This window comes from Zea mays, chromosome 9 (genome assembly GCF_902167145.1).
Source record: "Zea mays cultivar B73 chromosome 9, Zm-B73-REFERENCE-NAM-5.0, whole genome shotgun sequence".
In the NCBI taxonomy this organism is placed as follows: Eukaryota; Viridiplantae; Streptophyta; class Magnoliopsida; order Poales; family Poaceae; genus Zea; species Zea mays.
Genome location: NC_050104.1, coordinates 113,575,927 through 113,598,419, shown reverse-complemented (window position 1 = coordinate 113,598,419; position 22,493 = coordinate 113,575,927). Strand labels below are relative to the sequence as shown.

The window sequence follows — 22,493 nt, the reverse complement described above, 5'->3', positions numbered from 1 at the left end:
GTAGAGTACATTTTTCATCTCCAATATGAGACACTGACACGTGAATGATGATCTATCTGTTTTAAATTATAAGTCATCTTGTTTTTTTAACAAAGTTATTTTGATTTTTTTATGTATTAGATTTTGCTATGCACTTAATTTAAAATAGAGCGTATACATATGTATGTTAGATATGTTTAATAGGAAAATATTTCTTACTTTTTTTATTATTAACTTCTGTTAGGTAACATGTGATAATTAACTTCTAAATCAACTGTCTACGGTCGTTTTGGTGAACCATAGCAAAAAGTTATTTGAGCGAAGTAAGCGCATTTCAGCCGCAGCTAATACAGAATCACAAAACATAATATTTATATTTTTTTAGGAGATAATATATTACCTCAGTTTATTTTAGTTCTTGATTGTTACGTCTATATTTAAATAGATAATAAATCTAGAAATATATATATAACTCATATATAATGTTATTATGAATCTATTAATTATCTAAAACAAATTTTAATTTAGGATAGAGATGATATCTAAAACGAATTTTAATTTAAATGGATGGAGTAGTACATTTTCCATCTCCCAGATGAGACACTGACATGTGGACGATGGACCCATCCGTCTTAATTCGACCCAGGCCTACAATATCCACAACCTATTTCAGTAGGCCCACATCAAGCCACGTAGCACCAGTAGAACCCGGACACGCGGCACCATTCTCCGCTCTTCCCTCCACCTTCCGGTTCCAACTTTCCAAACCACCCCCTCACTTCTCAAAACTCCCAACTACCACTACCAGTCCAATCAAGAAATGCTCCACTACATCTCCTCTTCCCCTCTCCGTCCCCGATTCCTCCTCCTCCCGAGCCCACCCTCCAATCTTCGCTTCCTCACCATGAGCGCCTCCCCCTCGAGCTCCTCGTCCCGTTCGGTGCGCGGTGCGGCGGTGTCGGTGCCTTCCCTCGGCGCCGACGAGGCCTGCGCAGTGGCAGATGAAGCCTTCCGGAGGTACACGTCGCCGAGCTTATTGAGGAGAGGCGGCGTCGGGGTGGCCGTCGTGTGGTTCAGGAACGACCTCCGAGTTATCGATAACGAGGCGCTTCTGCGAGCATGGGCGGCTTCCGAGGCGGTCCTGCCGGTGTACTGTGTCGATCCGCGGGTCTTTGCGGGGAGCACGCATTACTTTGGGTTCCCCAAGAAGGGAGGTGAGGACCTAGCGATTCTGCATTTTGCTCGTTGCTGCTGCTTCTGGGATTTGAGTAGGTCAGGGGTAATGCTGATCTGTTGTCGTCGTAGAGCCAACTGCAAGCAAGCATAGCCTGATTAGAAAATATTGGTGATTTACGTGTATTTGTTTGTGTTTGGTGAAACTTAATCACCTGTTCAGCATTGAGGGCGCAGTTCTTGATAGAGTGTTTAGGAGACCTGAAGCAGAGCCTGAGGAAAAAGGGCCTCGATTTGCTAGTCCGGCATGGCAAGCCTGAAGAGATCCTTCCTTCAATTGCAAAGGCCGTCAGTGCACACACAGTAGGTTCCCCTTCTGCACCCTCATATTTATCTCTCAACCAATGTTAGCATAGTTGAATTCTGGATCTTTAGGTACTAAACTCATGACAGGCACCAAAGGTTAAGTCAGTAAGCGATGTGTCTCCAGATATACGCTCATAAGGAAACCTGTAGCGAAGAGCTCCTCGTCGAACGCCTAGTGAGCAAAGGCTTGGAACAAGTCCAGATTGCTCAAGGAGGAGCATCTGTCCCGAAGAGGCCTCTGAACCCCAGGTTGCAGCTCATCTGGGGAGCAACAATGTACCACATCGATGACCTCCCGTTCCCAGTTAGCAGCTTGCCAGACGTGTACACACAGTTCAGAAAGGTTGCGATTTTCTTTGCAAATTCTAGGCCTTTTTTGCAGGCGTAATGGTTAAATGATGAAGCCGTGCTTCTTGCCAGGCAGTTGAATCGAAGTGCTCAGTTAGGAACTGCGCCAAGTTGCCAACGTCGCTCGGTCCACCCCCTAGTTCCAGCATAGATGAGATTGGAGGATGGGGGACAGTACCAACACTGGAGTCACTAGGCCCCAGTGTTACGAAGGCAGGTTTAGCTGTAGGCTTGTAGCTAGTTGTGCTTTAGTCAGGTGATTCACCTGTTCTAGGTTTAATCTCTACCGTTTCTTCTCTCTGCAGTCTGAGAAAGGAATGCATTTCATAGGAGGAGAGAGCGCAGCTCTTGGTAGGGTACATGAGTACTTCTGGAAGAAGGATCAGCTGAAAGATTACAAGGTGACCAGGAACGGCATGTTAGGTCCAGACTACTCCACAAAGTTCTCTCCTTGGCTTGCTTCTGGCAGCCTTTCGCCGCGTTATATTTGCGAAGAGGTAAAGAGTTTCTCATTGCCCGGAGAGCCCGTTAGCTTTGCCTAATACAATATGTTAAGTGTACTTTATGGTGCAGGTGAAGAGATATGAGAAGCAAAGAGTGGCAAATGATTCAACATATTGGTTAGTGTGCCTTCTCATGGACTATATGTGGTAGAACTACGGATTCTACCGGGCAGATTGCGTAGATTGTAGGGAGGGGATTTGGTGGGACCAGGGTGGCGGCGTTGGGGCGCCGTCGTGATCCTGGCTGGGTTGCGCGCAGGGAGAAGATCACAGGAGACTCTGGCTCCCTCTGGGAAGCCAGAATAGATTGGAATTCTGCTTGCCTTTATTCCAGAGTTTACAGATCTATATATAGAGCTATCTCAAGTCTATCTACTAACTTTGGATAAGTATAACTATCTAGATAGAGCTGATCTTTATCTACTAACTTTGGATAAGTATAACTAACTAGATAGAGCTTATCTATTAGCTATTGGGCCTTGGGCCCCACCTGGGCAGCCTTGGCCCTATTGCGCCTAACATAGGCTTGGCCATACATAACATCTCTCCCCGCCTTCTCAAACAGCTCGTCCTCGAGCTGTAAGTTGGGGTAAGCAGCACGGAACTCTTCAAGCTTTTCCCATGTGGCGTCATCTTCAGCCAGTCCACGCCACTGTACGAGAACCTGCCACACGCCCCTCCTAAGTTGAGCGCGAAGCACCTTGGCCGGCACAGGAAGCAGCCGACCATCCATCACTGGGTCAAGCGTCCCCGGAGTTGCAGGAGGATCCCCACGATGCGGCTTCAGCAGGCTGACGTGGAAGACATCATGGATGCGAGCACCATCTGGCAACTGCAGGCGGTAGGCTACCGACCCAATCCTTTCCTGGACACGGAAAGGGCCTGCGTAGCGAGGTCCCAGCTTTCCCTTCGCGCGCGGATGGAGGGACTGAAAGGTGCGGTGTAGCAGGCGTAGCCACACCCAGTCGCCCACCTGGAACTGGACCTCCCGATGCCCGACATCGTAATACTTCTTGGCGAGCTGCTGGGCCTGCAAAAGGCGCTGGCGCACCTCGGCCAGCATCTCATCTCTGGAGCGTAGCATGTCGTCTGCGGCCTCAGTACGTGCCGTCCCTGGCGTGTAAGGTAGCATGGACGGTGGGGATCTGCCATAGACCACCTCGAAGGGAGTGGCACGCAATGCTGTGTGGTAGGAGGTATTATAGCAATACTCCGCCCAGGACAGCCAATCCACCCATGCCCGCGGTCGATCGCCGGTGACACACCGAAGATACATCGCAATAATTTTGTTGACCACCTCCGATTGTCCATCCGTCTGTGGGTGGAAGGCGGTGCTCATCTTTAGTGTCACCCCCGCCATCCTGAAGAGGTCGCGCCACACGTGCCCGGTGAAGACGGGGTCCCGGTCACTGACAATAGACAACGGGAACCCGTGCAGTCGTACGATGCCGTCGAAGAATGCCCGTGCTACGGACGACGCGGTGTAGGGGTGGCCGAGGGCGATGAAGTGGGCGTATTTGGAGAAGCGATCCACCACCGTGAGGATGACGGACTTGCCTGCCACCTTGGGCAGCCCCTCAATGAAGTCCATGGAGATGTCGGCCCACACCTGGGACGGCACCTCAAGGGGTTGCAGGAGGCCGCCCGGCTGCTGCGCCAGTGTCTTGTTTTGCTGGCACGTGGTGCAGGTGCGCACCCAGTCCTGGACGAGCGCGCGATCATGTGGCATGTAGAAGTCTGCCCGTAGTCGATGGAGGGTTTTCTGGATGCCCTCATGACCTGCCGAGTGCGCCAGTGTCAGCACCTGGTGGCGCAGGTCGTCGTAGTTCGGCACGAAGATGCGTGTGCCGTGCAGGAGCAGCCCGTCGACGAGGCGCCATGGCACAGCCAATACGCCGTCCCGCAGCTGCTGGAGGAGGTGCTGCCCGTCAGGTGCAGCTGCCAGCGCCCGCCTGATGTCGTCCAACAGGGAGAATGTCGGGCCCGAGATGGCCAGTGTTGCCATAGCCGTGTCCTCCACGGCAGCCTCCGAGTCACGGCGGGACAGGGCGTCGGCCACGGTGTTCAGGCGCCCCGGCCTGTATTCCACCGAGAAATCGAAACCGAACAACTTGCTGGTCCACTGATGCTGAGGAACTGTGGACAAGCGCTGATCCAGCAAGAATTTGAGACTGTAGTGGTCAGTCCGAACAGAAAAGTGGCGCCCCCACAAGTATGGGCGCCAGTGACGGACGGCCTGCACGAGGCCGATGAGCTCCCTCTCGTAGGCCGCCAACTTAAGGTGGCGGGCTGCAAATGGCTTGCTGAAGTAGGCGAGAGGTTTCGCGCCCTGATGAAGGACAGCACCGAACCCTGCACCTGACGCGTCACAGTCGACGACGAAGAGCTTGGCGAAGTCCGGCATCTGGAGCACTGGACCCGTCGTTAGGGCGTGCTTTAGGGCGTGGAAGGCTGTTGTCGCGTCATCGTCCCAGGCAAACGCGTCTCGTCGCAAGAGACGTGTCAGCGGGGCTGCGATGAGGCCGAAGTCTTTGATGAACTTCCGGTAGTACCCTGCTAGTCCCAAGAAGCCCCGGAGGCCTCGTGCAGACCGCGGGGGCGGCCAGGAGGCCACTGCCGCGACCTTGTCGGCGTCCATGGCGACCCCGCCCTCGGAGATGACATGGCCCAGATAGGCCACTGATGTGGCGCCGAAGGAACACTTGGAGCGCTTCAGGTGGAGGTGGTGTGCCTGCAATGTCTCGAGGACGATGCCCACATGCTGGAGGTGCTCCGCCCATGATGCACTGTAGATCAGGATATCGTCGAAGAAGACAAGCACAAACTTCCGAAGATATGGGCGGAGTACGTCGTTCATCAGGGACTGGAAAGTAGCAGGCGCGTTCGAGAGGCCGAACGGCATGACCAGGAACTCATAGTGGCCATGATGGGTGCGGAACGCCGTCTTGGCGATGTCATCGGTGTGCATCCGCACCTGGTGGTAGCCTGAGCGTAGGTCTAGCTTGGAGAAGAAACGGGCTCCATGGAGCTCGTCGAGGAGCTCGTCCACCACCGGGATCGGGAACTTGTCCTTGGACGTCTTGGCGTTGAGGGCGCGGTAGTCGATGCAGAAACGCCACGAGCGGTCCGCCTTGCGAACCAAGAGCACCGGAGCGGAGAACGGCGACGTGCTGGGTCGTATGATGCCTTGTGTGAGCATGGCCTCACACTGTCGCTCCAGCTCGTCCTTCTGCAGCTGTGCGTACCGGTACGGTCGTACGGCCACCGGAGCTGTACCGGGCAGCAGGTGGATGCGATGGTCGTAGGGGCGGGCCGGGGGCAGTCCCGTGGGCTCGTCGAAGATGGCGCCATGTTGCTGCAGAAGGACGTCCATGAGGGGCTGTTGGGCAGTGTCGACGACTGCCACAGCCAGCTGCTGCGGGGCAGGCTGTTGTGTGGCCCGCACACCCTGCCAGTGGATGCGCCGGCCCTGGCGCTGGAACGACAGGGTCAGTGCTCGGAAGTTCCACTGGATGGTGCCCAGCGTCTCCAGGAAGTCCACGCCGAGGATGAAGTCGAAGCAGCCCAGGCGCATCCCGACGCACGTGATGGAGAAGGACTCATCGTTGATGATGACGGGGACGTCGCGGGCGATGCCGGCGCAGGGTAGGCGGTCACCGTTGGCCACCGTGACCCGAAGGTGCTCGCCACCCGCCATAGCTAATCCGAGGCGGCTCATCGTGTCAGCGTTGAGGAAGTTGTGGGTTGACCCTGTGTCCATGAGCGCGAGTAGTCGCTCGCCGTTGATGGTGACTGGTAGCAACAGCGTCTTGTCCGTCCGGATGCCCGCCAGCGCGTGTAACGAGACCACCAACGCGTTGGCTCCCGTGACGTCTGGGGCGGCCGACTCCTCAAGGGGGTCGACCCCACCCTCACCGGACGCCTCGTCGAGGAAGTCGTCGACCTCCAAGTAGAACAGCCGCTGGCAGACGTGTCCCCGAACGTAGGGTTCATCGCAGTTGAAGCAGAGCCCCTGCCGGCGCCGCTCCTGCTGCTCGCCCGGGGACAATCGGCGAAACGGGCGTGTCGGAGTCGTACTATCGCCTGGCGTCGTCGTACCGGTCGGTAGAGCCCCGGGCGGTGCTGGTGTCACACGACCCGAGCCCTGCGCCCGTTGCGGTGGTCGCGACCCGCGCTGCTGGAATGGGGGCCAGGCCGCCGCGCGCCGTTCGAACGCCCGTGCCAGGTACATGGCAGTTTGTAGATCCTGCGGTTCGCGCAGCTCAACGTCCACCCGCAAGTACTCGGGAAGGCCGCCCACGAATAGCTCCGTCTTCTGCATGGGGGAGACGTCCCGAGCTCGACACAGCAACGCCTGGAAGCGGTCCGAGTACTCCTGGACCGTGGACAGGAAGGGGAGGCGTCCCAGTTCCGCAAGGCGAGAACCGCGCACTGCTGGACCGAAGCGAAGGCGACACAGCTCGGCGAAGCGATCCCAAGACGGCATGCCCTCGTCCTGTTCCAGGGCATAGTACCACGTCTGTGCCGGCCCCTTAAGATGGTACGAGGCCAGCCACGTGCGATCCGAGGCTGGCGTGCGCTGCCCCCGGAAGAACTGCTCACAATGATTTAGCCAGTTCAGCGGATCCTCGGAGCCATCGTATGTGGCGAAATCCAGTTTGTAGTAGCGTGGAGGCGCGCGCGCCTCAGCGCCCCCGTAGGCTGCGGTCTCCACGTCGTCGTCCTGAGGCAGCCCGTGGTACGGTGACCACGCTGCTGTCGCTGCGGGTACGTGGGGGCGCAAGGGCCCCCGACCCAGGAACAGGGGGCCGTCGCCGCCTCCTAACAGCATCCCGGGAGGCCCACCGACGGTGCTGCTGGGTAAGGAAGTCGTGAGCGCCGGTCGCGGGAGTGCCTCAGAGTACACTGGTGGTGAAACCGTAGGCGCGCCCTGCGCCCAAGATGGGATGGGGGATGGGGATGGTGGGAAGCGGATCATATGGATGGGGGCTGTGGTCGGTGATGCGGTGGATGAAGGCCCGGGGTCGATCGGCATGCCGTACTGGTAAGAAATTGGTTGCCGGGGGAGTGGAGGAAGTGGCGCAGGTGGCTGCGTGGGTGGGGGCAGTGCGGCCGGCGGTGGCTGCGCTGTCAGGGACGGGTGCGGCGGCTGGGGTGGATGGGCGGCTTGTGGATTAGGGAAGGGGAGGTGGCCTGTCAGCATGGCGTTCATGGTGATCTGCATATCGCGCACGGCGTGGCTGGGATCCGCCAAGGACGCCGCGATCTGGGCCGGTGTGAGCGCGGGGGCGGCCTGCTGGTTGATGGCCGCGCCGGGAGGGCCGAGCGCCATGGCCTCCGACGACGCAGGGACCGCGGCCAGGGAGACGATCGGCGCTGCGGGCGGGCTTGAGGCCGGCGGCGGCTGCTGTCCCGGTGACGGCGACTTGGAGGAACTCATGATCGTCGAGTCCTCTGATACCAGATTGGTAGAACTACGGATTCTACCGGGCAGATTGCGTAGATTGTAGGGAGGGGATTTGGTGGGACCAGGGTGGCGGCGTTGGGGCGCCGTCGTGATCCTGGCTGGGTTGCGCGCAGGGAGAAGATCACAGGAGACTCTGGCTCCCTCTGGGAAGCCAGAATAGATTGGAATTCTGCTTGCCTTTATTCCAGAGTTTACAGATCTATATATAGAGCTATCTCAAGTCTATCTACTAACTTTGGATAAGTATAACTATCTAGATAGAGCTGATCTTTATCTACTAACTTTGGATAAGTATAACTAACTAGATAGAGCTTATCTATTAGCTATTGGGCCTTGGGCCCCACCTAGGCAGCCTTGGCCCTATTGCGCCTAACATAGGCTTGGCCATACATAACAATATGTTTTTACCCTAGTTTCATGTTGAACTTGTTTGATTAAATCGCCTTTTTCCTGATAAGTCAATGGCTTCAGGGTTTTATTTGAGTTGATATGGAGAGACTACTTCAGATTTCTATCAGCAAAATATGGAAACGCCATATTTCACCTGGGTAAGGACCAAATGTGGTGCTCCCTCTCATACCCTTAGGTTTTGTATAAAAAAGATCTTTTAGGATGAAAATAATGCACTACTATGCCATTTGGGAGACATTTCCATTTTGGCTGGTAAAGGTATAATTCGGCTGCAAACTGTTGTTTTAGGAGGCCCGAGGAAAGTAGTATCGAAGTGGAGTCAGGACCAAGCACTGTTTGAATCATGGAGAGATGGTCGAACTGGGTACGGTGTTACTCCACTTTATTCTTTTGAAATCTGGAGCCACTGTCCTTCTGCCTTCTGAATCCAGTCATTGTAAGTTCCAGATACCCTCTTATTGATGCCAACATGAGGGAGCTTTCAGCCACCGGTTACATGTCCAACCGTGGTCGTCAGGTATGCTTCCACGTCTGACCACTGACCACATAAGCAGAAAAGACAGCAGAGGGCTTAGCACTGCAGGGCATCTAGTCCCAATTATTCATCTCTCAATCACTGCCTATCTGCAGATTGTCTGCTCATTTCTTGTTCGAGATATGGGTGTTGATTGGCGAATGGGAGCCGAATGGTTCGAGACATGCTTATTGGATTATGACCCAGCTTCGAATTATGGCAATTGGACATATGGAGCAGGTTAGTTGTCTTTAGTATGACCAAAGGAAATAAATTCAAAAAAAAATTACAAGTGTCGCTTACATATCCTTGTAGACTGGAACTGAATGAAATGTTTCTGGTGTACTCTGACAGGAGTTGGCAATGATCCACGAGAAGATCGATACTTCAGTATCCCAAAACAAGTAAGTAGTTGACCAGACTGAACTCTTACCTGAAAAATCAATACTGTAATGAACTGAATCTTAGGATATATTGCCACTGCAATATTTTTTAGATAAATGGTATAAAATCCAGCCTCTATATCCACTTGGAATATTTGCAGACAAAAGTTACATGAGCTCTTAGGCTCAAAGCCTCAAAACTGAGGGGCATATGAAATTGTATGTTCTATGAATCAACTGGTCACTTCAAACATACCAAGACGTTAATTTCGCAGCATGTTAATTTGTAACTGCAGGCCAAGTCATATGATCCTGAAGGGGAATACGTTGCATACTGGTTACCAGAACTTCGGTCACTTGCAAAGGAAAGGAGAAATTTCCCAGGAGCCTCATACATCAGGCAGGTAGTACCACTGAAGTTTGATGGTGGAAATCAGAGGAAGGATCAGCAATTCAACCGGCAGAGAAGACCAAACAACGTGTACATAAGACAAGTAAAATAGGAGGCTCTTGATTCACTTGAAATTGAACCATCTATCAGTAGGAGATGAAGCAAATTTTTACACAACTGATTGTGGTGTAAACATACGCGAATTACTCTATGGTCTTATGCAATGTTCATTGATGCATTCAGATACACTTTGCAACGTTTGTCAGCAGATCCAGCAGTCCAGCACAAAGACTCAGAAGACCTGAACATTGACTTGCACATCCAACACATTTTAACATGGCAATCAGAAACTGAAGAATGGCAAACATTTTCATTCAGATTACCTCATTACTCAGCAACACTGTTTATACTTTATACCAGTACTTATTCACCAAAACTAGCTCCACTAACAAAAAATGAGCAAAGAAATATATTTACAACACTAGGGATGAGATACTCTAAACACTCAAATAAGACAACTCACACCTTCAAAAGGGACAGCCACTCATATACAAGTAAACAAGTTAGCCTTGCTGAGAGAAGCGGAGATACGACTATGACATCACTGACGATCATGAACTTGACAAAAAGTAGCTTCAAGCCTTCCTAAAAGATTCTTTCCTTGCATAGTAGCGAGCATTGTAACTCTTGGCTGGTATAGGAATTCCTAGTGACTGATCTACGCTGTGCACCTTCCACGCACAGAATTGTGCATCATGAGCAAGAGGATTGGTTGCACGAAGTGGTGGAGATCCCATAAAGTATGGAGGTGAAGCCTGCAGATTGCAAGGTCCCACAACAGAAGCATTAGTTTAATTCCAAATAAATTTCAATTTAACTGTGCTAAAAATTTGCAACAAAATCACCTCAAGAAAAGAGAAAGAAACCAAGAAAGAAAAAGAAATTTTTTAATAAAGGCGATAGATTAAATGGAAGTGGAAGCACATTTGAGAAACGACAGTATACAGGCGCCAGTTTGATGAAACAACTGTACAGAAACGAACCTTACTCACAATGAATTCAGAAAGATCTTGTGCAGCTCTCAAGTCATGTTCCCTATACCGCCTTGACTCATGAGATCAGTACAAGAAACATCAGAACATGCAAAGTGTGTGATTGCTTATGCAAATTTAGAAGTACAATAGTAACATAACTTCCAGACCAGATCAGAGAGCTGGATTGTACCTGCTGCTTTTGCATGGTATTGGACACCTGATCGCTACATCTCTGCTTTCTGTGTTTTGGCAGGTTTCCATCAGTGTTTCCAATCTTAGACCTCGTAGTTTTTTCATTTCCTCTGCTGCTTCATTTCCATACGATGTGAAACCTTCTTTATAAGACGTAAGCTGGGTTTTAGTCACAATTTGTGCAAGTTACCCAAAAAATGGAACTATATTATGTACAACAAAGCATGGTTTGAACCTGCTGAAAGGTTTGCAGAACTGATGAAATGTTCCATACCCATGACAGGAACATGAACTAAGCTGCTTCAGTAAACACAATGGTCCTGCACAATCAAGTCAATTAAGTGTAACAAGTGGTGAATGATCAGTAAATCAAGAATGAAAAGTTGGAAAGCCCTGTGGATACCTGCTGCCTCACTGACCGAACACTGGGCCCTGCACTCACCTGGTGGCCTCCAACGGCCCCCTGCCTGCTATCCGGTGTATGTGGGGGCGTCCGCCCCCCCCCCCCCCCCCCCCCCCATTTTCCCCGTGGAGAGTTGGAGTTGTAGTCTCCCAATCTCCACTTAATAATTGTATTTACGGCTAGATTTTTTTTAGTTTAATTAATAGATAACAATGTGTATTACGGTACTACAAACTCCAAAAACTGATGTAAAAAATAAATAGCTAAGTTAAAGGGGAGCTGAATAGGGAGAATGATTGGAGAGAAGGAGAAATATGAGGAATAATAGAATATAAAGTAGGGTTGGGAGGGGGAATGGTTGGAGAGGTACTTCCATCCCCATCATAGGTGCTCGTTCTGTAATGACTGCCTGTCTGGCTGGTGAGACTTCTACTTTGGAGATGAGCATAGGTCAATTGATTTCCTCGAGCCTTCAATTGTTCTTAGTAATAATCGCAGAAAGTTTGTATCTGCCTGCCATCTCTCAGCTAATTTCCCCTCCAATTCTAGAGGGAATTTGAGTTCCCAAACTAGCCGTAAATGAATCAAGACATTTACTGACGCCGCGAAAAAAACAAACCTAACGGCCTCGCACAATGCTTCACCCTAGATTCCAATCCACACAAGACAGCCATTCGCCATGGAACCAACAAGAACATAGATGCAAGCAAGAGACGCCCGAATATTAGGACACCACAACGGTTAATCTACGCGAAACAAAACCACCGTCGAAATGGCAACCACGGGCAAGGGAAGGAAACGTCACGTCTGTGGCAAACTTCGCCGCTACTCGGGGCTAGTTCGCCAGATTGGTCGTCCTCCTATATACAAACCAGGATATGAAAAAGCGCAGAGGAAACACCTGAACGGGAGAAGGAAGCACCGAAGCTGCGGACAGCGGGGAAGAGGGAGACGTCAGGCGTGGAGACAAACCGCTCCGCTCCGCTCTGCCCCGCCCCCGCCGCCCCCCGTCCGGCCGCCTTTGCTCTTGGCGAGCGTGCGTGCGTGCGTGCGTGAAGGGAAAGCGAGGAGAGCCGGGCTGTTTGCCCCCAGGTATTTATCCGGGAGAGGATGCTGGATGCACGCCTATGCGACGAGGGCTGCGACGCGAGGCTCGAGAGCGAGACTGCGAGAGGATAAGAAGCACTTGCGGGGACGAAAGGGAAATGGGCGGCGGCTGGCGGCTGGCGTGGGCGCAGGGCCGCGTCTCGCGCCCAGCCGCCGTGACCCTGTCACGCGCAGTTGCAGATGCGTTGTGAGTGGGATTAGAGACGACAATGGGTAAAAACCCGCAGGGTATTATTTGCCCAAACTCATACCTACGAAAAAAAATATGTCCGCTAAAAAACTCATACCCATGACGGGTATAAAATTTTGGCCAAATCCGTACCCATGCGGGTTTCGGGTACTCAACGGGTTTCCCATACTCACTAACTTCAACATAAAAAATAATTTATCATGTAAATGACAATCAATACATTAATAAGCTAGCATAAAAGGAACAAGTGATAACTAATTTTAGCCTAAAATTTGTTACATGAAGTTTATTTCAATTAGAACATATTCAATTAATAATATTATGAGACATATTTATAAGGAATGTTAATTTTAAGGCGGGTTTTAAAAAACACATGGGTTTGCGAGTATGGGTAGTGGAAGAACAAACCCATGCCCACGTACCCGTTGGGTTTCCATTTGAACCCATTAACAAACCCATGGGTAGAGAAATTGACCCAAACCCATACCCTAATAGAGCAAAAACCCACCGGGTTTCGGGTAGCGGGTACCCATTGCCATCTCTAAGTGTGATGTGCCGGCCTGATTGCTTGAGAGCGCTTTACACTGTCTTAACAAGGTACTCTATATTCATCTTATATATTGATATATATGGATTCTTTACTATCTTCTTTAAAATATTCTCTCATCTATATTTTTTCTCTACAGCCACGTTCTCTATATCTGGTTTTCTATACTAAATACCAAATTTTAAAGACATTTTATTTTTAATTTTTATATGTATGTATTTGTCACACTCTAAAATATTTTATGCATATTTTAGTTTTGCTAAATCTGTTATTTAAGACATTAAAATTGATAGAGGAGGGAGGAAAGAACCTCCATATATAGAGGGTGAATGAATGTCAGTATTGTTTAGAAGACGTTGTGTGATAGAGGAGGAGAATATTCCCTAAATATAGGGTGGATGAGGTTTTAGCACTTCTTAAGGAGTGTTTGGTTTCTAGGGATTAATTTTTAGTTTCTTTATTTTATTTTATTTTTAGTTACTAAATTTTCAAATACGAAAATTAAAACTCTATTTCAGTTTCTGTATTTAGCAATTTAGGAACTAATAAAATATAATAAAATAGAGAGACTAATACCTAGGAACCAAGCTGTCCTTAAGGGTTTATTTGGAAGTAAGGGTAATAGAGGGGGTTGGAGGGGTTATAATCCTCTACTATTCAATTTTAAATAGTCAGTGATTCTAGCCCTATCAATACCCTTCATTCCACTTACTCCCAAACAAGCCCTAAGAAAGATAACTTTATTGAGCGTGTCTGCACCACTAACTAAAACTAAAACGACGTACATGTTCTAGGAACTAACAAAGAAGAGAACATTAATATCACATTATTAGACATTTTCACCTAAATTTTAATCCATCAAAAGAATAATAAAATATTGGTGACAACCGAAAAATATAAGTGTGATTTTAGCATAAAGTAGAGGGCAACACAATTTTAAACTACTAGGACATTGTTCCAATAGTTAGCGACTAAAATTAGCTGAGAGGTTTAGAACGGGTCAGCCAATGGACCAACTAACTGTTACCTATAACCCTCAAATAATCATTAGTTGTTAGTTTCTCCAACCTAGCTAACAACTTATTAGCTAGCTAACAATTAGCTCTATAGATTTGGAACAATCCTTAAGAAGAAGCATATTCAACGACAGACATTTGCTAGATTGTGACATGCCACACCTTGGCTCGGCGGTGGCGCGTGATACGTCTTTACCTTTTGTGGCTGAGGTGAATGCTGTTCTCAGTATGCTGGCGGGTGAGGCGTCTGACTCTGCCCGTACAGAGTCGGCGAGTGCTGCAACTGGGCATATCTCGGCGAGGATGAAGGAACTCACAGTCCTGGAAGTGTTCGTCGCAACTCGCAAACGATTGTGTCGAACGAGCCATCCAGTCACGTCTGTCGAGGGGAAGAACAGAAAGAAAAGACTTCGGCGGTCATCTGGCTTGGAACTGGGTGCCGACTCTACTATATCAGTTCTCGGCGATGGCTCGGCGAGCGCCAACCTCGAGGATGATATTGAGAATTGTGATGGTGCCAGAGTCGGTGTCGTGCGCTTGATGAGGATGAAGAGGAAGTTCTCCCTTTGATTTGTAAGAACAGTCGTAGCCAAAGCAGCGATGACGTCCCAATTCAAGCTCTATCAGGACTAGTTAGTCTCCAGAGATTGATAATGTCTGCCATTGACCATGCACTGGAGGAGATTATCCCTGAGGATCTTTTATTGGAGCTTCCTGAGACTGAAGGTGCTGACATCCGTACAGAGGTCTCGAATGTCATCCCCTCAGCAAGTAATCCAGTCGGGCAAGAAATAACCCGAACGGTTTCTCACGCTTCTTCGACGTTTAAGGGCGGCCCAGTTCATGGGAACACATCTGTTCCTGAGGTTACAGGCTGGGGTTACCTAGCTTCTATGGGTATGATCGAGGGTGCTTCAGCTTCCAAGGGTGCCGCTAAGGATTACCCAGCCCCTGAGGGTGCTGCTGAGGATGACCTAGCCCCCAAGGGTGCCGAGCTCGGCTCCTCTTCGGCTTCTTCCATGGACGTTCATGCCGGATCGCCACTGGTTCAATCTGAGGAACCCGTGATGACAAGTCCTACTGCTCTTGTCGGTACGATCACTTTAGAGGTCAGTGACCCAGATGCTAGGAATCCGCTGTCTGCTGTCAGAGCTGAGGTCTCCCAGAGTGATGCCTTGGGCATGAGCTCTAATCCTCCTTTGAGGCTCGAGTCTGCTCTCAATATTGCTTCTGCCGATACTCCACCGTCATATAGCACGTCGATGCCTCTGGCTCTAGGATTTCCTTGTTCCTTTCTAACCTTCAGGTGAGCTGATCTTTGCCCTGCGTTACTTATGTCGACAAACAGTCTCTTTTGCTAACTTTTGTGTTTGCAGAATGTTCTGAGCTCTGTGTCGGCTCAATTGAGGTCTTGTGGTGCTCCTGTTCCCGATCAGATTTTGTCCTTGCTGGACTGGAATCCTCTCCTGCTCTAGAGGCAAATAGATGATCTAAAAGCCTCGAACATCGGTTAGTGGGTCTATAGCTTTCTTTGTTGTTTATCGCTTCTCTCATTTTACCTCCTGTATTTTTCCTATTGCTTTACAAGCTTTGACTCAACGATGTTCTGATGCTGAGGAAATGTATGCTTAGAGTCAAGCCGATCTGAATCAGGTTTCTGCATTCTTGGATGGCGCTCGGACCCTGAATTCTTCCTTGAACGCTCAACTTGATTTAGAGAAGAGGGCCCATGAGGTAGATCTTCCTAACTGTTTCTGATGCTTCTGTTTCGCGCCTTTACCCTCATATTCAGTGCTCTTCTTGCCTATAGGAGGAGAGGCGAACGCTTCTTGATTCTCGTGACAATCTGGATAGATTGTACCGCGATGCCAGCAATTCCCTTACTATCTTGGAGAGGATTCATTGTTTTACTATGTCGGAGCTTGACCATCATAGGGATGAGCTGAGGGCCTCCCAGACTGAAGTGTCACGACTTAGTAAGCTACTGTCTTCAAAAGATTCTGACATCAAGGAGTCATGCGCCTCGAAGAAACTTATCTCGCAGGAGTTGGAAGTCGCTCGTCACGACATTAAGGCCTTAGGGGATGACCGTGGTGTCATGAAAGCAATGTGTGACAAAGTGATGGACAAAGTTGTTCGTGCTGTGTTATACCCAAAAATGTAAAATGGAAACATAGTTGGATTACATACATGTTTTTGCATGTATTTATTATCACATGTGAACAAACACTCCAAAAGTCATTAATTAACTAATGACACCAAAAATAATACATGCATGATGCTGGATTTTATTTGTGTGTCCACATGAGAGCAATACAAATTTATAAGAAGATGTTAATGTTTAATTTGGAATTCATACTTAAATTAGGATCCTAGAATTTAGAGAAAGAGAACACTAGTTAACATGAAATAAATATTAGGTAAATTCACCCCTACCATGTCCAAGTTGAATATTTAATGAGAAGGCAAAATTACCACAAAGTTTGAATTTAAATGGAAATTTGAATTTTAAATTTGGAAATAATGGGGAAAGAAAAATAAAAGAAAATATAAAAGAAAAAGAAGAGGAAAGCTTACCTGGGCCGCCAACCTCAAATCCGGTCCATCCCTCCTTTACCCCACGCAGCCCAATTTTATTTGCACCGACATGTGGGCTCCATTCACCAGCTGCGGTGACTCGCGCGTGCCGCTCACCCTAACGTGTGGTTCCCACTTGTCATACACGCAGTGCGTCCAGTTCTCGCTCGGTAAGACGTCCAGGTGGGGTCAGGCGGTCAGCGCCGTCTTCTCCCCCATGATCTTGGCATGGCGCACCCACCTCCGGAGTTTTCGCTGCGTCCTGGTGCGCGCGCCGCAGTATAATTGTCGCGAGCCCCGCGCCGACTCGTCCTCTCCTCCCTTGTTCCCCAAACCCTAAGTCAGCTCGCCGTCGTCGTGAGGAAACAGGTTGCTGGCACACGGTGGAGCTACTCCATTGGCCACCGCCGTCTCGTCGCTGTTCTGGTCCCTGCGGATACGTGTGGGGTGACTACCACCTGTCACGGAAGACCGTGTGAGACTCGCCCTCGCCCAGAACGGTCCAGCACAGCAGCAATCGCTCATCGGAGCTCGGTCTGTGCCGCGGATCCGCCTGCTGGGACCACCTGTGCTTGCCGCCCTAACTTCGGTGAGATGTTACCCATATAGTTCGCCATGTCCTTCTCAATGTGTAGCGCTGTTTAATTTTGGGCACGGGGTAGTGGTTGGTCGAATTGCGCGCTCGCCGGCGAGCTATCCGCTGCGGGACCAGAGCGCCGCCGTCGTGCTCGTCGTCAGTTTGGTGTGCGCGATCTCGACCGTAGATCCGTCGTTGGATGTGAAAGGGAAATGTGCCCTTGGGCCATTTCTAAGTATTTTGGTGATTGAGTGTCAACACAAGTGCTTAAATGTGAATCAATGCCCATGGATGAACAAAGTGCAAATCTAGAGCAAAGGTATGTTTCTAAGTCTTAGTACATTGGTTTTGTGTACTAATATACTTGTCTAAGTATTAGAAACAGGAAGAAGAAGAAAAGAAGAGAGTTGGCTGTGTACAGCCAAGAGGCTGTTTCGGTCTGGGGCACCGGACTGTCCGGTGGTGCACCGGACAGTGTCCGGTGCGCCAGGCTGCCTCGGCCGAAGAGGCCGCTCTCAGGAATTTGCTGACGGCGTACGGCTAAAATTCACCGGACTGTCCGGTGTGCACCGGACTGTCCGGTGAGCCAACGGTCGGCCGGGCCAACGGTCGGCCGCGGATTCTGCGCGCGACACGTGGCCAAGCCAACGGTCGGAAGGGGGCACCGGACTGTCCGGTGTGCACCGGACATGTCCGGTGCGCCAACGGCTCTCGCATCTGCAACGGTCGACTGCGCTGTTTAAGGAAGGAAATCGGGCACCGGACAGTGTCCGGTGTGCACCGGACTGTCCGGTGCACCCGACGACAGAAGGCAAGATTGGCCTTCTGGATTTGCTCTCAACGGCTCCTAGCTGCCTTGGGGCTATAAAAGAGACCCCTAGGCGCATGGAGGGAAAACACCAAGCAACCTTAGAGCATTCTTGATCATCCACACTCAGTCTTTGCGCATCCGATTGTCATTCTAAGTGATTCGAGCTCCGTTCTTGTGAGAACTTTGAGATAGTCTTTGAGCTCGATTCTTGGCCGTGTGTGTGCGCATTTCGCTGTGGATTTGTGTGTGTTGCTTCCCTCCCTTACTCCGTGCTTCTTTGTGAATCTTAAGTGTAAGGGCGAGAGACTCCAATTTGTGGAGATTCCTCGCGAGTGGGATAAAGATAAGCAAGGCAAAACACAGTGGTATTCAAGTGAGTCTTTGGACCACTTGAGAGGGGTTGATTGCAACCCTCGTCCGTTGGGACGCCACAACGTGGAGTAGGCAAGTTTTGTACTTGGCCGAACCACGGGATAAATCACCGTGTCTTCTCTGTGTTGAATTCTTTGTGATTGTCGTACTGTGCAAGATCTCCTCCTTAGCCACTTGGCAATTATTGTGCTAACCCTTAACAAGCTTTTGTGGCTATAAGTTTAAGTTTTTACAGGATCACCTATTCACCCCCCCCTCTAGGTGCTCTCAATTGGTATCAGAGCCGTTCTCTTCAAGAAAGGGACTAATCGCCCGAAGAGATGGATCCTAAGGGGAAGGGAATCGTGATCAACGACAAGGAAAAGGAGTCCTTCGTCAACGAGCCAAAAGATGACAAATCCAACGACCCTGGCTCGGGTCACAAGCGCAAAGATGGGAAGAAGAAGAAGACAAGGCGCATCAAGGAGATCGTCTATTACGACAACGACGAATCCTCTTCTTCTCAAAAGGACGACGACAACGACTACAGGAAGACGGTCAATTCGAATTTTTCATTTGATTATTCTCGTATTCCACATAGTTCGAATTCGCATTTGCTTTCCATTCCTCTTGGCAAACCTCCACACTTTGATGGGGAGGACTACGGATTTTGGAGTCACAAAATGCGTAGTCATTTATTCTCTCTCCATCCAAGCATATGGGAGATTGTAGAGAATGGAATGAAATTTGATAGCTCGGATAGCCCTATGTTTATTAATGAACAAATTCATAAAAATGCACAAGCTACTACTGTGTTGCTAGCCTCTTTGTGCAGGGACGAGTACAATAAGGTGAGCGGCTTGGACAATGCCAAGCAGATATGGGACACCCTCAAGATTTCTCACGAGGGGAACGACATCACCATGCTCACTAAAATGGATTTGGTGGAGGGCGAGCTTGGAAGGTTTGCAATGATAAGGGGCGAGGAGCCAACCCAAACATACAACCGGCTCAAGACCCTTATCAACAAAATAAGGAGCTACGGAAGCACGCGATGGACGGATCACGACGTCGTCCGCCTAATGCTAAGGTCATTTACCATTCTTGATCCTCATCTCGTGAACAATATTCGTGAGAATCCCAGGTACACGAAGATGACGCCCAAGGAGGTACTCGGAAAATTCGTAAGCGGGCGGATGATGATCAAGGAGGCAAGATACGTGGACGACGCCTTGAATGGACCAATCAACGAGCATCAACCCCTTGCTCTCAAGGCAACAAGAAGCAAGGAGGCGCTACCTAGCAAGGTGGCACAAATTGAGGCGGCCGGACTTAATGATGAAGAGATGGCTCTCATCATCAAACGTTTCAAGACGGTGCTAAAAGGTCACAAGGGGCAGCCAAGCAAGACCAAGACAAAGGGGAAGCGCTCATGCTTCAAGTGCGGTAAGATTGGTCATTTTATCGCTAACTGCCCCGATAATGATAGTGACCAGGAACAGGGGAACAAGAGGGAAAAGAAGAAGAATTACAAGAAGGCCAAGGGCGAGGCACACATCGGAAAGGAGTGGGATTCGGATTGCTCCTCCGACTCCGACAATGAAGGACTCGCCGCCACCGCCTTCAACAAGTCATCCCTCTTCCCCAACGAGCGTCACACATGCCTTATGGCAAGGGAGAAGAAGGTGAGTACTCGAGACTCCACTTATGCTTCTTCTAGTGATAATGAGTCTAGTGATGATGATGACATAGACTATTCATGCTTATTCAAGGGCTTAGATAGATCTAAGATAGACAAAATCAATGAATTGATTGATGCCTTGAATGATAAGAATGTGCTTTTAGAAAAGCAAGAGGATTTGTTGTATGAAGAACATGACAAGTTTGTAGAAGCACAAAAATCACTTGCATTAGAGATTAAGAGAAATGAAATGCTTTCTTGTGAGTTGTCTACATGTCATGATTCAATTGCTAGTTTAAAGAGCATAAATGATGATTTAAATGCTAAACTAGAAAAATCTAGTAAATCAACATCTTGTGTAGAACATGTTAAGATTTGCACTAGGTGTAAAGATTTCGATGTTGATGCCTGTAGTGATCATTTAGTTTCAATTTCCAAACTAACTGAGGAATTGGCTAGTCTTAATGCCCAACTTAAGACTAGCAAGAATGATTTTGATAAACTAAAATTTGCAAGGGATGCCTACACGATTGGTAGACACCCCTCAATTAAGGATGGACTTGGCTTTAAAAGGGAAGCCAAGAACTTAACAAGCCATAAGGCTCCCATTCCCACTAAGGAGAAAGGGAAGGCCCCTATGGCTACTAGTGCTAAAAAGAACCATGCCTTTTTGTATCATGATAGGAAAAATTCTAGAAATGCTTTTAGAAGTTATGATGCTTTTGATTCACATGCTTATGATTCTTATGCCATGACTGCTTCTAGTTCTTCCTATATGCATGGTAGAAGTATGACTAGGAGAAATGCTATTCATCACGTGCCTAGAAAGAATACTATTCATGCTCCTAGGAAAGTAGTAAATGAATCTTCTACAATTTATTGTGCTTTAAATGCTTCCTTTGCTATTTGTAGAAAGGATAGGAAGATAGTCGCTAGGAAGTTAGGGGCAAAATGCAAGGGAGACAAAACTTGCATTTGGGTCCCTAAGGATATTTGCACTAACCTTGTAGGACCCAACAAGAGTTGGGTACCTAAGTCCCAAGCCTAAATTTGCCTTGCAGGTTTATGCATCCGGGGGTTCAAGCTGGATTATCGACAGCGGATGCACAAACCATATGACGGGGGAGAAGAAAATGTTCACCTCCTACGTCAAGAATAAGGATTCCCAAGATTCAATTATATTCGGTGATGGGAATCAAGGCAAGGTAAAAGGATTAGGTAAACAAGTGGGAGGAGCACATCACAGCAAGAATGTGATGACCACTTCAAGACCCCTGGAGCTGCTGCATATGGACCTCTTCGGACCCGTCGCCTATCTGAGCATAGGAGGGAGTAAGTATGGTCTAGTTATTGTTGATGACTTTTCCCGCTTCACTTGGGTGTTCTTTTTGCAGGATAAGTCTGACACCCAAGGGACCCTCAAGCGCTTCCTCAGGAGAGCTCAAAATGAGTTTGAGCTCAAGGTGAAGAAGATAAGGAGCGACAACGGGTCCGAGTTCAAGAACCTTCAAGTGGAGGAGTTCCTTGAGGAGGAAGGGATCAAGCATGAGTTCTCCGCTCCCTATACACCACAGCAAAATGGTGTGGTAGAGAGGAAGAACAGGACACTAATCGACATGGCGAGGACTATGCTTGGAGAGTTCAAGACCCCCGAGCGTTTTTGGTCAGAAGCCGTGAACACGGCTTGCCATGCCATCAACAGGGTCTACCTTCACCGCCTCCTCAAGAAGACGTCGTATGAGCTTCTAACCGGTAACAAACCCAATGTATCTTACTTTCGTGTATTTGGGAGCAAGTGCTACATTCTAGTGAAGAAGGGTAGAAATTCTAAGTTTGCTCCCAAAGCTGTAGAAGGGTTTTTGTTAGGTTATGACTCAAATACAAAGGCGTATAGAGTCTTCAACAAATCATCGGGTTTGGTTGAAGTCTCTAGCGACGTTGTATTTGATGAGACTAATGGCTCTCCAAAAGAGCAAGTTGTTGATTGTGATGATGTAGATGAAGAAGATGTTCCGACGACCGCTATACGAACCATGGCGATTGGAGAAGTGCGGCCACAGGAACAAGATGAACAAGATCAACCATCTTCCTCAACTATGGTGCTACCCCCAACTCAAGACGATGAACAGGTTCATCAACAGGAGGCGGATGATCAAGGGGGAGCACAAGATGATCATGTGATGGAGGAAGATGCACAACCGGCACCTCCAACCCAAGTTCGAGCGATGATTCAAAGGGATCATCCCGTCGACCAAATTCTGGGTGACATTAGCAAGGGAGTAACTACTCGTTCTCGATTAGTTAATTTTTGTGAGCATTACTCTTTTGTCTCTTCTATTGAGCCTTTCAGGGTAGAGGAGGCCTTGCTAGATCCGGACTGGGTGCTGGCCATGCAGGAGGAGCTCAACAACTTCAAGAGAAATGAAGTTTGGACGCTGGTGCCTCGTCCGAAGCAAAATGTTGTGGGAACCA

The 22,493-nt window shown here is 49.2% G+C and overlaps 2 protein-coding genes across 7 annotated transcripts; one reads left to right on the top strand and one right to left on the bottom strand.

Annotated features, from left to right (window-relative positions):
* Positions 1 to 844: 844 nt before the first annotated feature.
* On the top strand, positions 845 to 9,776 carry LOC100280309 (uncharacterized). The gene is made up of 12 exons (NM_001153235.1): positions 845 to 1,193; positions 1,376 to 1,515; positions 1,643 to 1,861; positions 1,939 to 2,079; positions 2,172 to 2,363; positions 2,440 to 2,486; positions 8,308 to 8,384; positions 8,536 to 8,611; positions 8,695 to 8,764; positions 8,878 to 9,001; positions 9,116 to 9,165; positions 9,441 to 9,776. The coding sequence occupies exons 1-12, from the start codon at positions 884 to 886 to the stop codon at positions 9,645 to 9,647; spliced, it is 1,653 nt and encodes a 550-aa protein (NP_001146707.1). The 5' UTR covers positions 845 to 883; the 3' UTR covers positions 9,648 to 9,776.
* A 105-nt stretch (positions 9,777 to 9,881) lies between these two features.
* Positions 9,882 to 12,651, bottom strand: LOC100191538 (uncharacterized). Of its 6 annotated transcripts, none has more exons than XM_035962012.1 (5): positions 12,066 to 12,651; positions 10,997 to 11,081; positions 10,760 to 10,901; positions 10,588 to 10,639; positions 9,882 to 10,350 (listed from the first exon to the last, which is right to left on the bottom strand). In XM_035962012.1, the coding sequence occupies exons 2-5, from the start codon at positions 11,037 to 11,039 to the stop codon at positions 10,171 to 10,173; spliced, it is 417 nt and encodes a 138-aa protein (XP_035817905.1). In that variant the 5' UTR covers positions 11,040 to 11,081; positions 12,066 to 12,651; the 3' UTR covers positions 9,882 to 10,170. The 6 variants fall into 6 exon arrangements, with proteins under 6 accessions (XP_035817905.1, XP_035817904.1, XP_035817903.1 ...); XM_035962011.1 differs by having other exon boundaries at positions 10,760 to 10,904; positions 12,066 to 12,443; NM_001371769.1 differs by having other exon boundaries at positions 9,887 to 10,350; positions 10,579 to 10,639; positions 12,066 to 12,369.
* Positions 12,652 to 22,493: the final 9,842 nt, after the last annotated feature.